We start from the raw sequence: 16642 nt of genomic DNA on the forward strand, positions 1-16642 counted from the left end.
CCTCCATCTCTCTCTCCTCCATCTCTCTCTCTCCTCCATCTCTCTCCTCCCTCTCCCTCCATCTCTCTCTCTCCTCCATCTCTCTCCTCCCTCTCCCTCCATCTCTCTCTCCTCCCTCTCCTCCATCTCTCTCTTTTCTCCCTTTTCTCCTCTCCTTTTCCTCTTCTCAGTGTCTTTCCATCTCCACCTCTCCTCTCTCCAGATTCCTTCACTTCCTCCTCTCCTCTGCACCCCTCCATCTCATCATACACCTGATCATACATGTTCAAGTCCTGGTGCTGAGTGTTGTGTCTGTGTGTCTGTGTGTCTGTGTGTGTGCGTGTGTGCGTGTGTGCGTGTGCGTTAGATCCTGACCCAGGAGGACTGGAACAAGGTTCTGTATAACGGCATGGCCTCCACCTCTCCTGTGGCTGCCCTCTACTTCATCGCTCTCATGACCTTCGGAAACTACGTCCTGTTTAACCTGCTGGTGGCCATCCTGGTAGAGGGCTTCCAGACCGAGGTACACCCGCACACACACACACACACACACACACCCACACACACGCTCACACACACACACACTCAAACACATACACTCACACACACTCACACACAACCATAGACTTGTGTGCATCCAGGATTTAAACAGCACTATAAGTCTAGAGTTTTATTTAATCCCAAAGTTAACCAAAGCTTTTCTTCAATTATCTCTCTCCCTCTTTATCGCCCTCTCTCTCTCTCTCTCTTTCCCCTCTCTCTCTCTCTCTCTCTCTCTCTCTCTCTCTCTCTCTCTCTCTCTCTCTCTCTCTCTCTCTCTCTTCCTCTCTTATGAAAAACAGTAATTCATCTGAAGTTCATATAAACCAAGCAGCTTTGTCATCTATCAACACAAAAATATGCTTACATCATCTCCTCTTCTCCTCTACCCATATCTTTCTATCTCCTCCTCTCCTCTCCTCTCCTCTTTTCTCCTCTCCTTTCCTCTCTTCTCCTCTCCTCTCCTTTCCTCTCCTCTCTTCTCTTCTCTCCTCTCCTCTCCTCTCCCCTCTGTCATAAAAGAGAGAGAGACACAGACAGACAGAGAGAGACAGAGAGAGACACAGAGAGACACAGAGAGACAGAGAGAGAGAGACACAGACAGACAGAGAGAGAAACAGATAGACAGAGACACAGATAGACAGAGAGAGACACAGAGAGACACAGAGAGAGAGACACAGAGAGAGAGAAGAGAAGAGAGAGGAATGAAAGAACCGACAACCCACAGCAGAGACGTGCATCAGCAAAATAACTCACATGAACCAGACTCTCTTTACTACTCATTTAACATTCTGTCTGGCTTATCAGTCTGCTACCTCATCTCTCTCTCTCTCTCTCTCTCTCTTTCTCTCTCTCTCTCTCTCTCTCTCTCTCTCTCTATCAGTACATCTCTTTGAATTGTGACAGCACCGGTGCTTTGATCTCCACTTCTATTTATGACAGAGAGAGAGAGAGAGGGAGAGAGGAGAGGAGAGAGGGATGGAGGAGAGGAGAGAGGGATGAAAGGAAGGAGAGAGGGATGAGAAGAGAGGAGAGAGGGATGAGAGGAGAGGGAGGACAGGAGAGAGGGATGAGAGGAGAGGGTGACAGATTGATAAAAAATGGATTAATTGGAATGTTCTGTCGCTATTATCAGCTGTACAAACAGTGTGTTGGTAAGTATAGCAGATAAAAGGATGTTTCAGCCCCAGTATGAATACGGCTGACCCTGTTCTCCTGACACACCCAGACAGACCTGGTGTGTCTAGATAGGAAGTACTATGTCCTAGGTGGTAGGTACTAGGTGTGTACTAAGTACTGGGTGACAAGACAAAAAACCACAAGTACGTTGTCTGTAGGACAAGGGTTGGACTAGGTACTAAATGCTAAGTTTTGGTTGCCAGGTAGGAGGTACTAGGCAGTGTGTCTCTGTGCTAGCTGTTCTAACAGGCACTACTAACAGGGTGCCCAGACAGAACATGCCGTCTCTCCTCTCGTCTTCTCCCGGTTCCTCTGAAAGCTGCGTGCTTGATCCTCCTTCTAACTCCAGCTCTTTCCTGCTTCCATCCAGCCATCCAGCTTTATTTTTAGTCAGAAGAACTTTGCTATGCGTCAGGGTTGCTAGGCAGCGGCGGAGTTGAATGACGTGAGTTTAGATGGTGTTTAGTTTTGGAACTGGAGAAGACTCTGTTTAGCGCACGCACACACACACACACATCTCGTCAACACGAGACCAGGTATCGTATCACTAACTTTGACAGACTCCCTCCTCTTCTCTCCTTCTCTCATCCTCTTCTCCTCTCTTCCTCTCCTCCTTCCATGTTCTGTCTATCTTCTCATTTACTCATCCATGACCCATGAGAGAGAGAAAGAGAGAGAGAGGATGGATAGAGAAGGAGTGAAAAATAGAGAGAAAGCCTGCTAATGTCACATACTCCAATATCCGCCAAGGTAGGAAGGGAGAAATGGAGGGAGAATCCTGCCTTTCTGTATAGAGGTCTGTTCATGTAGGGAGAAAAAAGCTGTCACTGTCATTCTCTTTTATTACTCTCTGGAAAAAGACAGTAAACAGACACACACACACACACACACACTCACACACACACACTCACACTCACACACACACTCACACACACACACACACACACACACACACACACACACACTCACACACACTCTCTGAGCTGCTGAGAGATTCTTTCACAGCTCTCCAGCACACTGTGTTCTCACCCAAGCACGCGGCTGATGAGCCTCTGATCTAACACACTCCTGCTCCAGATGAACCTGATCACAGCCTCTGGGCTCTAGTCTGCAGCCTCTAACCTCTAGCCTCTAACCTTTAGTCTGCAGCCTCTAGTCTCCAGCCTCTAGTCTCTAGCCTCTAGTCTCCAATGTACTGGATGATCTGTCTCTTAGGAGTCCCTTTTCGAACACTCCCCAACAACTTCCTGATAACTCAGCGGATAGACTGGAGCTGTTAGCATTACTCTCTCTCTACCTCTCTCTCTTACTGTCTCTCAACCTCTCTCTCTCTTCTTCTCTCTCTTACTGTCTCTCAACCTCTCTCTGCCTCTCTGTCTTACTGTCTCTCAACCTCTCTCTCTCTGCCTCTCTCTCTTACTGTCTCTCAACCTCTCTCTCTCTGCCTCTCTCTCTTACTGTCTTTCAACCTCTCTCTCTCTGCCTCTCTCTCTTACTGTCTCTCAATTCTCTCTCTCTCTGCCTCGCTCTCTCTTACTGTCTCTCAACCTCTCTCTCTCTCTGCCTCTCTCTCTCTTACTGTCTCTCAACCTCTCTCTCTCTGCCTCTCTCTAGCTCTGTCTCTTTCTGTTTGTCTGTATCTGTCTCTCTCACTTTGGTTTCTGTCTCCCCCTCCCCTCCCTCCCTCTCTCCCCCTCCCTCCCCCTCCCCCTCCCTCTCTCTCACCCTGGTGTGTGTGGGTGCCCTAACTCCAGAGGCCCCAGTGGAAGTGACAGTATCCTGCATACTGCATCCCTCTCTGTGTCTCTCTGAATATAACCTTCTACTACACCACCAAACATATATCAGCTGTCAACCTGCTAACTCTCTCTTTATGCTTTGTTTGCTCCTACGGTGTGTGTGTGTGCCTGCGTGCGTGCGTGTGTGCCTGCGTGCGTGCGTGTGTGTGCCTGCGTGCGTGTGTGTGTGCGTGCGTGCGTGTGTGCCTGCGTGCGTGTGTGTGTGCCTGCGTGCGTGCGTGTGTGTGTGCCTGCGTGCGTGTGTGTGTGCGTGCGTGCGTGTGTGCCTGCGTGCGTGTGTGTGTGCCTGCGTGCGTGTGTGTGTTTGTCCTTCTTTTCCCTTGGCTGTAAAACACCACACACTTCCTGTGCAGGAAGTCACGAAGAGGGAGGACTTGCATGCAGAGTTGAGTCTCATACAGCTGCCTGTAGACTCAGGGGTATGTACAGCTCTGCTGTCCCCTCTCCCTCCCTCCCTCCCTCCCTCCCTCCCTCCCTCCCTCCCTCCCTCCCTCCCTCCCTCCCTCCCTCCCCTCTTTCTATCTCTCTCACCCCGCATGCTGGCTCTGCAAAGGACACTAACTGATACTGACTCTCATCTGTAGACCAGTACACTCCACGTCTGGTCCTGGTCCTGGTCTGGGCCTGGGTCTGGTCTGGGCCGGGTTCTGGTCTGGTCTGGACCGGGGCCAGGGTCTGGGCCGGGGCCGGGGTCTGGTCTGGGCCAGGGTCTGGTCTGGTCTGGGCCGGGGTCTGGGTCTGGGCCAGGGTCTGGGTCTGGGCTGGGGTCTGGTCTGGTCTAGGCTGGGGTCTGGTCTGGTCTGGGTCAGGTCTGGTCTAGGCTGGGGTCTGGTCTGGGGTCTGGTCTGGGGTCTGGTCTGGTCTGGGTCTGGGTCAGGTCTGGTCTGGTCTAGGCTGGGGTCTGGTCTGGGCCGGGGTCTGGTCTGGTCTGGGCCGGGGCCGGGGTCTGGCCGGGGCCGGGGTCTGGCTGGGGCCGGGGCCGGGGTCTGGTTATTGACTCTTCTCTAACAGGTCACCTGGTCCCCTGTTGTTCACCTGCAGCCTCCAGCTCACACATCAAGAGCAAGGGGAGGGGGGGCAAAGAGAAAGAAAATAATTATATTACTGTAATAGCACTAACTCACTGTTACTTTGGCAATATGAACATGTGTTTTTCATGCCAGTAAAGCCTGTTTTGGAGTTGAATAGAGAGAGAGAGATTGGCTTTAAACCCTGAGGAGGTCTGAGTGGAGTCTAATCATTCCAGCTGGTTTATTGTCTGAACGCTAGTAAAGAGCAGACAGATATCTGGCCTGTGGAAGGTCCATACATCCAGCCAAGACTGGGCCAAAAGTGGGCCAGACTGGGCCAAAACTGAACCAGGCCAGGCCAAAGCTGAACCAGGCCAGGCCAAAGCTGAACCAGGCCAGGTCAAAGCTGAACCAGGCCAGGCCAAAGCTGAATTAGGCCAGGTCAAAGCTGAACCAGGCCAGGCCAAAGCTGAACCAGGCCAGGTCAAAGCACCCACTCTGCTCAGAAATCAGTTTGAGAAAAACAAGCGGTCTCTGTGCGGTGAAGCCGGTGGTGGTGCAGGAGCTCATCACTGCTAACTGTTGGGGAAGGAATTTTCCCAGAATCCCTTGTTCACGGTCTGATGAAATAAGAGTGAGCTGAGAGTGTGAGTGCTGTTACCCGGGCGACGAGTTTGAGAAGGGTCTGCTGTTTACTGTAGACATCCCATAATACTCTCTACTAACCCCCCTCCACTCTGTGTTCTGTTTATGTGGATGCATTCATGTTGAGATTGTTGTTTGGGGACAGTTCTGCAGCAGCAGACACACACACATACCTTACACCCCCCTACACACACACACACACACCCTACACACACACACACACACCTGCCTGGTGTTTTCTATCAGCCTGTTATCTCCTCTGTCCTCTGGAGGATACCTAGATTGAGGTGGTGCCGTGTAAACAAGCCGCTGTAAACAGCCCTTCTCTCCAGGCTGGTCCCACAGGATGATATCGACAACCTCTCTCTCCTCCTCCTGGGAAGGCTGGGCTGCTGCTGCTCTCTCTGGCTGCCTCAGTCCTCCCCTCTCTCTCACCAGAGCTCCACAGATAAACACACACACACAGATAAACACACACAGATAGACACACAGATAAACAGCCAGTCAGACAGACAGGCAGACACCTAGGCAGACAGCCAGCCTGTCAGCCAGACACATCCATCTCTAACGACCTCCATCTTCTCTCTCTGCCCCAGAAAGGAGAGCTGGGGGTCAGGCTGACCCCCAGCCTCCCTCAGGGGGCCCCCAAGCCCCCCTGGTCCTCGCAGGCTCGAGGGCCCAGAGTTGAGTCTTCCGCGCACACACACACACATAGATACATGCACAGGCTGAAATACGACACACACACAGACACACACAGACACACACAGACACACACAGACACACACAAGCTGAAATGCTCCACACACAGACACACACAGACACACACAGACACACACAGACACACACACACACACACACACAGACACACACAGACACACACAGACACACACACACAGACACACAAAGACACACACACAGACACACACAGACACACACAGACACACACAGACACACACAGACACACACAGACACACACACACAGACACACACAGACACACACAGACACACTGTTCTAAATGTCCTGCCAGGCAGCAGAAGAGGCTGTAGCTAAGCAGATAACACAGTCAGGATGAGACTGGGTACCCACAATGCTTTGTGCTGATACTCCACTGGGTTTGTTCAATCACAGCAGTTGTTTTGGTTTTGGGTTGATTCTACACTGTGGGGAGCAGGGGATGTACAAGCACTTCCTCGTTTTCCACCAATGACAGCCTGCGTTTAGTGCTGGGCTTGGCAGAGCTTGGAGTTTCCTCTAAGGGCTGGCTCTGGGTCAGTCTGGGTCACATGGGCAGGGTGAGGATAAGAGCTGGTCCCAGAGCTGCTGTTGGTGGTGCAGTGAGCTGCTGTGTGTGTGAGAAGCTGCTGGTCTCACTGTTCCACTGCTCTGGGCTCTCACTCACCTCCTGGGGACTGAGTACTCCTTGTGTTGTTGATGGCATGCGTACAATATGTGTGTACAGTGCGTGTTTGGTACTGTGTAGTGTGTATATAATGTGTGTTTGGTGTAGTGTGTGTTTGGTTCTGTGTGTGTGTGTGTGTGTAAGATTATGTATTTCTCCCATTGGTTTTAACCCCCACTCCAAACCCGTTCTGTCTCCAAGCGATGATGATGATGGGATGGACAGAATGGAATACGACAAAAACACAGAGACGGATGTGTGGATGAAGCCAGTGGGAGGTACAGCTGGCTGTGCAGAGCTAGTCACACTGGACAGAGCTAGGGTCAGACAACCACTCATCATGCAGGAGAGGGGAGGAGGAGAGGAGAGGAGGAGAGGAGAAATGATGAGTTTGGCAGTCCTGCCAGCCCCCAGTCTCCCTGCAGTAGATTGGCTAGCTGGTTCATTAGTATCAATCCTTCTTGTCCAATTTTCTCTCCCTTTTTTCGGGGCGGGGGGAATCAGGCTTGGGTAAGATAGTGTTTTGGCCAGACACACACACACGCCACACACACACAGAGCGACATGGAGGAAGTCATTTGTGAGGTTACAGGGAAATTGAGCTGGCTGTCCTGGGGCTGTACTAACACACTCAGGCTGGTTCAGTCTGTTAGTGCAGTCTGTTCAGACACCAGCATCAGCACCAAGCAACTGCAGAGGGAGGGGGAGACAGAGATAGGGAGAAGGAGAGAGAGAGATAGGGAGAAGAAGAGAGAGATAAGGAGAAGGAGAGAGAGAGAAGGAGAGAGATGGATAGGGAGGTGAGAGAGAGATAAGGAGAAGGAGAGAGAGAGATAGGGAGAAGGAGAGAGAGAGAAGGAGAGAGATAGTTAGAAAGAAGGAGATAGGGAGAAAAGAGAGAGATAGGGAGATAGAGAAGGATAGGGAGTAGAAGAGAGTGAACAAAAGGTTGGTAGGAGAAGTAGAGTAGATGAAAGGAAAGAGAGGGAGAGAGAGAGGGGGGAGGGGGGGAGAGAGAGGTGTGAGCAGGATAAGTGTTCCTCTGACTAAGACGAAGGAGCTAAAGGAGCACAAACAGTCCTGACTAAGCACTGCCAGGCTGAGAGTTTAGTGTTGGACCACACTGATCCTGTGTGGTGTGTGTGTGTGCGTGTGTGAGTGTGTGTGTGTGTGTGTGGTCCTACACCGTGTGAGCAGTGACCCTGCATGTAAACAGTGTTGATGTTGTTGTTGTTGTTGTACCAGGATGTTTCTCCCTCTGACTCCGCCCTCTGACCTTTCACCTCTGGGGGCAGGGAGACCACACCCTCCCTCGCCAGCCTGCTAGCTTGGCTGAGCACCTCACTGTCTGTAAACCCTGACCCGGGGTCATATCTGGAGCGTCTCCTCTGGTGATGAGCGTGGTGGTTCAGAGAGAGAGCTGATCTGGGGTCTGTGTCTACGGGCGCCCTCTACCTGCTGTGTTCCCTGTGTCAGCCTTGTGTCCACAGATACTGTACCGGTCTGCTTACTAACTATCTTTGTGTGTGTGTGTGTGTGTGTGTGTGTGCGTTCGTGCGTGCGTGCGTGCGTGTGTGTGTGTGTGTGTGTGTAAAGGGGGATGCCTCTAAAACAGGTTCGGAGGTGGATTTCTTCACCCAGAGCATGGAGGATGTTTCATCCTCCCCAGGTAAGAGACACACACACACACACACTCATATACACATACACACAATTCCATATCTTCCCTAGACCTGGGAATGTAAAAAAATAAAAATAAATATGGAATAAAATGGAATATGTATTTTATGGAAAAGGAATGTGTCGGAGACATTTAAAATGTAAGGTTATATTCTGAAAATACTGGTGCTAGCATTCCTTTGTCAGTAGAGAGCCCTCTCCCCACATGACCTATAGATGACACAAAAGCTTACGTAAACAAACTGACCTAGGTTGACCATTATCATACTAGAGGTGCAATAAACCTTATCTGTGTTGAATGAATAATATGGTCAAACCTAGGGTCAGAGAACTAAGAGTAAGTTTCCATGTGCACGCGCACTCTACCTCTGGGATCGATCATATTGACAGCTGATATGCAGGGGAAGAGACTTCTCACCAATAAATGGTCTTACCTGAAGACTGGGGATCTAGACAAACTTTGTAGCACAATGGCGTGTGATTTTTTTGTGTCCTTGTGGGCCGGCCTCAAGCAATAAAGCTTTCTTAACTTGTTCACTGACTGACTGTGCAATGCTTGATAGATTAATATTTCTGACATAATGTCACAAGAAAGTTTCTTATTTGTAACAGTTATGCATCTCTAACTGACCTAAGAATGAGACCTATTCCTGAGGTTGTTCACATCAGATAATTCATGATGGATATTAATTTGGATAAATGCATCCGCAAAAATCTTTTTTACGCAACGAACATATAACATGAACAATCTAAGGAGCGAGTCTGAGCCAGTCTGATTGGCTGTGAGGAGGTGTGTGTCACCTGGTGACCTGGGACGTGAACGTTCTTCATGTACCACCTCCTCCAGAGCTGTGAAGTGAACATGATATTCCTTAACCTCCCTTCGTCTACAAGGGCGAGCGCTGAAATATTCAGAGGACTGAACACCCAAGCATCCATATTTTAATGTTACTGCTGCTCGTTACCGTGGATACTCACAGGGTCCCCTCCCTCTCCTCCTCCCTCTCCTCCTCCTCCCTCCTCTCCTCCTCCATCTTTGTCTCTCCATATTTCTGTCATGCTCTGTCCATCTCTCTCTCCTTCTCTCCCTCCCTCCCCCCTCTCCCCCTCCTCTCTTCCTCCCTCTTTGTCTCTCCATCTTTCTGTCATGCTCTGTCCATCTCTCTCTCCTTCTCTCCCTCCCTCCCCCCTCTCCCCCTCTCTCCAGTGGTCCCCTTAAACGGCCTCGTGGACCTGAAGGCCGGCCCGGACCCTCCCCTGATCACCCATACGGCTGCCACCCCCATGCCGGTGCCCAAGCTGCCCGTGGCGGGAGACCCCCTGCTGGGCCACGACGACCGCCGTCACTCCAGTGTCTCCATGGAGCCCTCCTGCTACGACAAGTCTCCGGTAGCATGCCGCTCTCCTAGCATACTAGCATGCTACACCATGTAAACTAGTCTGCTAGCATACTAGCATGCTACACCATGTAAACTAGTCTGCTAGCATACTAGCATGCTACACCATGTAAACTAGTCTGCTAGCATACTAGCATGCTACACCATGTAAACTAGTCTGCTAGCATACTAGCATGCTACACCATGTAAACTAGTCTGCTAGCATACTAGCATACTACACCATGTAAACTAGTCTGCTAGCATACTAGCATGCTACACCATGCAAACTAGTCTGCTAGCACATACTCGCATACTACACCATGCAAACTAGTCTGCTAGCACATACTAGCATGCTACACCATGCAAACTAGTCTGCTAGCACATACTCGCATACTACACCATGCAAACTAGTCTGCTAGCATACTAGCATGCTACACCATGCAAACTAGTCTGCTAGCACATACTCGCATACTACACCATGCAAACTAGTCTTCTAGCATACTAGCATGCTACACCATGCAAACTAGTCTGCTAGCATACTAGCATACTACACCATGCAAACTAGTCTGCTCCCTTCTATACCGGCATACATGTGTGGGTGTGTATGTTTAGGTGTGGGTTTTGTGTTAAGGTGTGTGTGTGTGTCATGTCTCTGGGTGCTGGTAGTTCATCCTGTCTTGATGATGTACAGGTGAGGAAGAGAGTGATGGATGAAGACTGTCAGCCTCACACACACACACAGCACTGCTGCCATAGCAACACTGTTACTAATGACCACTGAGAACACAGAATAAACTGATGAAGAGGAGAAAAACAACTCCTGTCTTCTCTCTTTCATTATCTCATCATCTCAATCCCTCTCTCTCTCTCTCTCTCTCTCTCTCTCTCTCTCTCTCTCTCTCTCTCTCTCTCTGTGTGTGTCTCTCTCTCTGTCTCTCTCTGTGATCTCTCTTTGTCTATACATATCTCTCTTTTTCTTTATGTCTACATATTTATCTGTCTTTATGACTTTTTAAATATTAGCTCTCCCTCCCCCCCTCTCTCTCCCCAGACCAGTGCCCGTAGCTCCTCCCCCTATGCCCCCTGGAGCTCTGCGAGTGGCTGGACCAGCCGTCGATCAAGCTGGGCCAGCCTAGGCCGCGCCCCCTCCCTGAAGAAGCAGAAACACCAGTCTGGGGAGCGGAGGTCTCTCCTGTCAGGTGACTCCCCCACTCCCCCATCTCTCTCTCCCCCTCCCCCCAACTCCAACCTTGTCAGGTGACCCACCCACCCAACCCTCCCCCTCCTCCCCCCTTCAGCCCTCCCCAACTGCTCAGGGCTTGACCCTTCACATCTACTTGCTGCAGGCTACATCTACTTCCTGTAGGCTACAGGAAATGCGTTCTTGACGGAGCCAAGAGGAATGTAAACAGAGGCCGATAGCTAATGGATGGATAGAGTGGCTCTATGTTTAACCTAGCAGACACCAGTGCTTTGTTTCTTCTGGTTAATCTTTGAATGATCTCAGCTGCACCTGTAAGTCCTGATCATTCCTGATCCCTGACACAGGGGAGGGAGAGTCCTGCTCCGAGGAGGAGGAGGAGGAGGAGGAGGGAGGAGGAGCCGGAGAAGGAGGGGGGATGATGCTGGAGGGGGAGGAGGCATGGCTGGCCAGGACTGACTCCATGTCCCAGCATTCCCAGCCCCGACACAGGAGGATGGAGTCCCTGGAGACCCGAGGGTCCATAGACCTGCCCCCCGACACACTGCAGGTACACACTCACACACACACTCACATACACACTCGCTCACACTATCACACACACACACTCACACCGACATACACACTCGCTCACACTCACACACACACACACACTCACACTGACATACACACTCGCTCACACTCTCACACACACACACACACACACACTCACACACACACACACACACAGACTCTGAAAACTCTGTTGTTATGGCCCTTAAATCCATAAACATCTTTCTCCCCCTCCTCTCCCCCAGGTCCCCTACCTGTACCGCTCTGCCAGCATGCTGAGCTCCAGGCCCCCGTCTCTGGGCGCTGCTCGGGGCCCAGGACACAGCGACTGTAACGGGAAGGGCCTGCCTGCCCACGGGCCCACCACCCAGCTGTCTGTGGAGGACAACACAGAGGAAGACATCACCGAGGAGGAGCCTGCTGGGTGTGTGGAGGGGGGTGTAAGGGTGTGTGTGTGTGTGTGTGTGGAGGGGGGGTGTAAGGGTGTGTGTGTGTGGGGGGGGGTGTAAGGGTGTGTGTGTGGAGGGGGGGTGTAAGGGTGTGTGTGTGGAGGGGGGGTGTAAGGGTGTGTGTGTGGGGGGGGGGGTGTAAGGGTGTGTGTGTGGAGGGGGGGTGTAAGGGTGTGTGTGTGGAGGGGGGGTGTAAGGGTGTGTGTGTGGGGGGGGGGTGTAAGGGTGTGTGGTGTGGGGGGGGGGTGTAAGGGTGTGTGTGGAGGGGGGGTATAAGGGTGTGTGTGTGTGTGAAGGGGGGTGTAAGGCTGTGTGTGTGTGGGAGGGGGGTGTAAGGCTGTGTGTGTGTGTGTGTGGGAGGGGGTGTAAGGCTGTGTGTGTGTGTGTGGGAGGGGGGTGTAAGGCTGTGTGTGTGTGTGTGTGTGGGAGGGGGGTGTAAGGTCTGTGTGTGTGTGTGTGGGAGGGGGGTGTAAGGCTGTGTGTGTGTGTGTGGGAGGGGGGTGTAAGGCTGTGTGTGTGTGTGTGTGTGGGAGGGGGGTGTAAGGCTGTGTGTGTGTGTGTGGGAGGGGGGTGTAAGGCTGTGTGTGTGTGTGGGAGGGGTTGTGTGTCTCCCTGTGTAACCCTGGCTCCTCCTACTTCCAGAGTCGTGTTGCCAGGCTGTTTGGCTGGCTGGAGAAGAAACAGCCAGAGTGGTGTAAACAGAGAGACACCTGGTCCCTCTACCTGTTCCCCCCTGACTCCAGGTAACTCTCACCTGCCCCCTCCACCCTCAACCCCATCCTCTCCCCCATCCCCACCTCTCCGTACTCCGTACCAACACACACACACACACATTTCTTGCGGCAGTGCAGCATTGGCATTTTCTTATCTCAGTGGTTCTTCTGGTCTCAGTCTTTTAAGAGTCTGCTGGAGATACTGCAGGATCTCTCTGTTTCTGCCTTGTCAGGGGAGGGAGCGAGGGAGAGGGGGGGGGCTGATAGGGGGAGAGACGCAGGGGGAGGAGATGTGAGAGATGAGAGTATCCTGCATGTTTTGGAGTCTCTCTCTCCTCCCTCTCTTCTCTCCTCCCTCCCTCCCTCTCTCTCTCTCTCTCTCTCTCTCTCTCTCTCTCTCTCTCTCTCTCTCTCTCTCTCTCTCTCTCTCTCTCTCACCTCCCTCTCTTTCTCTCTCTCTCTCTCTCTCTCTCTCTCTCTCTCTCTCTCTCTCTCTCTCTCTCTCTCTCTCTCTCTCTCTCTCTCACCTCCCTCTCTCTCTCCTCCCTCCAGCCCCTCCGACTCAGACTTTGAACTGTGTGTGTGTTGCTTGTGTGGGGGACACGCCTGTTACCGCGGAGACAAGGGAACACGCATCCCAACCCACGCATGATGGTCTCAGGTCTCACACAACGCAGTTCTACTCAGTAAACATCACACTGCACAACCCCTCTGCTCACTCTCCCCTCCTCTCTCCTCTCCTCTCTCCTATCCTATTCTTTCCTCTCTCCTATCCTCTCCTCTCTCCTCTCCTCTCTCCTATCCTCTCCTCTCTCTCCTCCTCTCCCCTCTCCTGTCCTCTCCTCTCTAATCTTCTCCTCTCCTAATTAGACACTAACAGGTCACATACTGTCCTTGTCCATCAGCAGGTGACTAGTAAGACTCAGTTTTCTCCTATATTTATATATGCTGTGTTTATAGGAGCTGACTGATGTAATGATATATATATATCATCATTATGATGTCTCCATCCCTGTCCAGTCATCTATATATATCCGTCCGTGTCCCTGGCCCTGTGGCGTCTGGCTCCAACATGGCTCTGCGTGGCTCCCAGTCGCTGCAGGGTGCAGGCCTGGTCTATGGCCCTGAGTGACACTGCGGACACAGGCGCCGTCAGGAGCCCATTGTGGCTCCGACGCCCATCTGTGCTCACTGTTCCCTCAGCAGACAGCAGACCCCCCCCCCCCACACCGCACCTCACCTCTGGAGGATGTTAGTCTCAAACAGACGCTGTCTGTGTGGGCATAGCAGATGCTTAGTGTGTGTGATGCTGTTAGGTCAAGCTCAAGCTTATTGTCGCTTGCACACTAACCGAAGTGGAAATGCTCGTGTTGTTCCTAGTCTCCCCAACAGTTTAGACAAAGTTAGACTTAAAAAACAATTTAACCTACAGCAATTACGTTAGAGATTGATGGCCTCATTCATTGTGTATGGGTAATAATGTACGGTATTTAGCCAATATAAAATAAGCTAACATTAAATAAAAATACTAAATAGAAAGGTATAAAAAGTAGTGCAATTAACACGTAAAGAATATGAATATGGTAAACGTGAAACACTGACAGGATAACGTGAAGTGACAGTGTTGGTTAAGAGGTTAGTTGAGGACTGTGAAGTAGAAGGGCTGAAAGCGAGTCTCTCAACAAACACCCAGCAGTTACCAGACACAACCTCTCCTTCAGAGAGACAAGCTCAGGGACGTCTCTCTAATGCACCGAGCATCAAGGAGCTTTCCTAGATGAAGGAGTCATGTGTGTGAGTCATTCAGAGGGCTGTCATCTCTCTCCTCCTCAGAGCTGCAGTCAGCTGAGAAGGTCAGTAAATATCACGTCTGGGGTTAGCTTTTACGCAGCTGTCACAAACACTTACTCAGCTTTCAACAGGGAGTCCATGAACAATCACCCCTTTATTGGGCATTAGCCCGTGAATGTCTGTTGGTGTGGGGTTGTGGGGGTGTGTTGGTGTGGGGGTGTGAGGGGTTGTGGGGGTGTGAGGGTGTGGGGGTGTGAGGGGGTTTGGTGGTGTGGGGGTGTGTGGGGGTGTGGTGGTGTGGGGTGTGTTGGTGTGGGGGTGTGAGGGGGTGTGGGGGTGTGAGGGTGTGGGGGTGTGAGGGGGTGTGGGGGTGTGAGGGTGTGGGGGTATGAGGGGGTGTGGGGGTGTGAGGGTGTGGGGGTATGAGGGGGTGTGGGGGTGTGAGGGTATGAGTGTGTTTCCTCACTCACCCTCTACAGCATGTGGATAACACGTGAATTCTTTAACACGTATTGTAGGCAGTGTGTTAGATATGGGTGGCCTCATTCAGTGTGTATGGACAATGAATTCACACACACACACACACACACACACACACACACACACACACACACACACAGCGTGTCAGTACCATGGTGTTAGCAGTCAGAGAGGAAGTGTATCTCTCTAAGTTGTTCCAGTCTGGTCATGATGATGAAGCATGGCTCCATCCACTACTGAGCCTCCCTCCATCATTTCTCTCCCCCCCCCCCCCCCCCCCCGGTAATGGAAGTCAAGCGTAGATGATCGTCCTTGCTCCAGAGTATTGAGCCCTGCAGTAGAGCAGGATTCTCCAGTACAGTTGTATTACCATAGACCTGCAGTGCTGCATGCTGCAGTAACCAGCAGTGTGTAAAATGCTGTGACATGCAGTGCTGCATGCTGCAGTAACCAGCAGTGTGTGAAGTGCTGCAGCTGCAGTGCTGCTCTGCTTGTGGATCCTCTCTGAAGCTCTGAACTGCCAGCAGATGAGTTATCTCCTGTATTTTATGAAACCCAGTCACATACACTGTACATTGTAAACATGCTGCACTGTACACTGTAAACATGCTGCACTGTACACTGTAAACATGCTGCACTGTACATTGTAAACATGCTGCACTGTACACTGTAAACATGCTGCACTGTACATTGTAAACATGCTGCACTGTACACTGTAAACATGCTGCACTGTACACTGTAAACTTGCTGCGGTCCGAGTTATGGAATGTTCCTGATTTTGACACTTGGATTTAACTGATCTAAATGTGTGTGAAAGATTATATATACATATGAAAATATACTCATGAATATATAATTATGGACATAGATATATGTATATGCTGAACATGTGGACCTTGCAAGATGATAGTAAAAAAAACTTGACATATAGGATTCCAGGATTGTTTATGATAACAAGATTGACATGATATCTAGCGGATGCTCTCGTCCGAAGAGACGTTCTGTACAAACATGAAGTACCACAAGATCAGCACCAGAAGAATGGGCTCTGGATGTCAGCCATCTTTTAGAAACACCACGGCTACTTAGTCACGTCTGCTGTCTGGACTGTTGTCTTACCCGGCTGGTGTGTGATCGGCAGGTTCCGGGTTGTCTGTAACAAGATCATCGCCCACAAGATGTTTGACCACATAGTCCTGGTCATCATCTTCCTGAACTGCATCACCATCGCTATGGAGAGGCCCGCATCGACTCTGGCAGTGCGGTGAGTCCACACACACACACACACACACACTCTGTGCTGCTCTGCTCGTGTTTGGCTGAGTGGAAGATGAACGTCCTCTGATTGGTTCAATTATGAACAAACAGGCGGTAAGTGGTGTTCAGGAGAGAATACACACACACACTCCAGCAGAGACACTCACACATTCACTCATGCAGAGATCTCTGTCACACACACACACACACCAGCAGAGACACTCACACATTCACTCATGCAGAGATCTCTGTCACACACACACACACACACACCAGCAGAGACACTCACACATTCACTCATGCAGAGATCTCTGTCACACACACACACACCAGCAGAGACACTCACACATTCACTCATGCAGATATCTCTGTCACATACACACACACACCAGCAGAGACACTCACACATTCACTCATGCAGAGATCTCTGTCACACACACACACACACACACACACACCAGCAGAGACACTCACACACTCACTCATGCAGATATCTCTGTCACACACACACAAATACCCACACCATCACAACCAGAGGTACATTTGGGGTTTTGGGATCCACATTATATTCCTCATTTTCTGCTGCGG

At 51.0% G+C, this 16642-nt stretch overlaps 1 protein-coding gene across 1 annotated transcript; it reads left to right on the top strand.

The window, feature by feature from the left end:
- Positions 1-346: 346 nt before the first annotated feature.
- Positions 347-16061, top strand: LOC134016268 (voltage-dependent T-type calcium channel subunit alpha-1G-like; the record flags this gene model as incomplete). Its single annotated transcript, XM_062455659.1, has 9 exons — positions 347-502; positions 3851-3916; positions 8152-8224; positions 9443-9624; positions 10663-10810; positions 11160-11362; positions 11610-11804; positions 12411-12556; positions 15939-16061. Coding segments are annotated over 9 exons (1292 nt in total), but the record flags the coding sequence as incomplete, so codon positions are not given.
- Between the last annotated feature and the right edge of the window lie 581 nt (positions 16062-16642).

This window comes from Osmerus eperlanus, unplaced genomic scaffold (assembly GCF_963692335.1).
Source record: "Osmerus eperlanus unplaced genomic scaffold, fOsmEpe2.1 SCAFFOLD_610, whole genome shotgun sequence".
Taxonomy (NCBI): Eukaryota; Metazoa; Chordata; class Actinopteri; order Osmeriformes; family Osmeridae; genus Osmerus; species Osmerus eperlanus.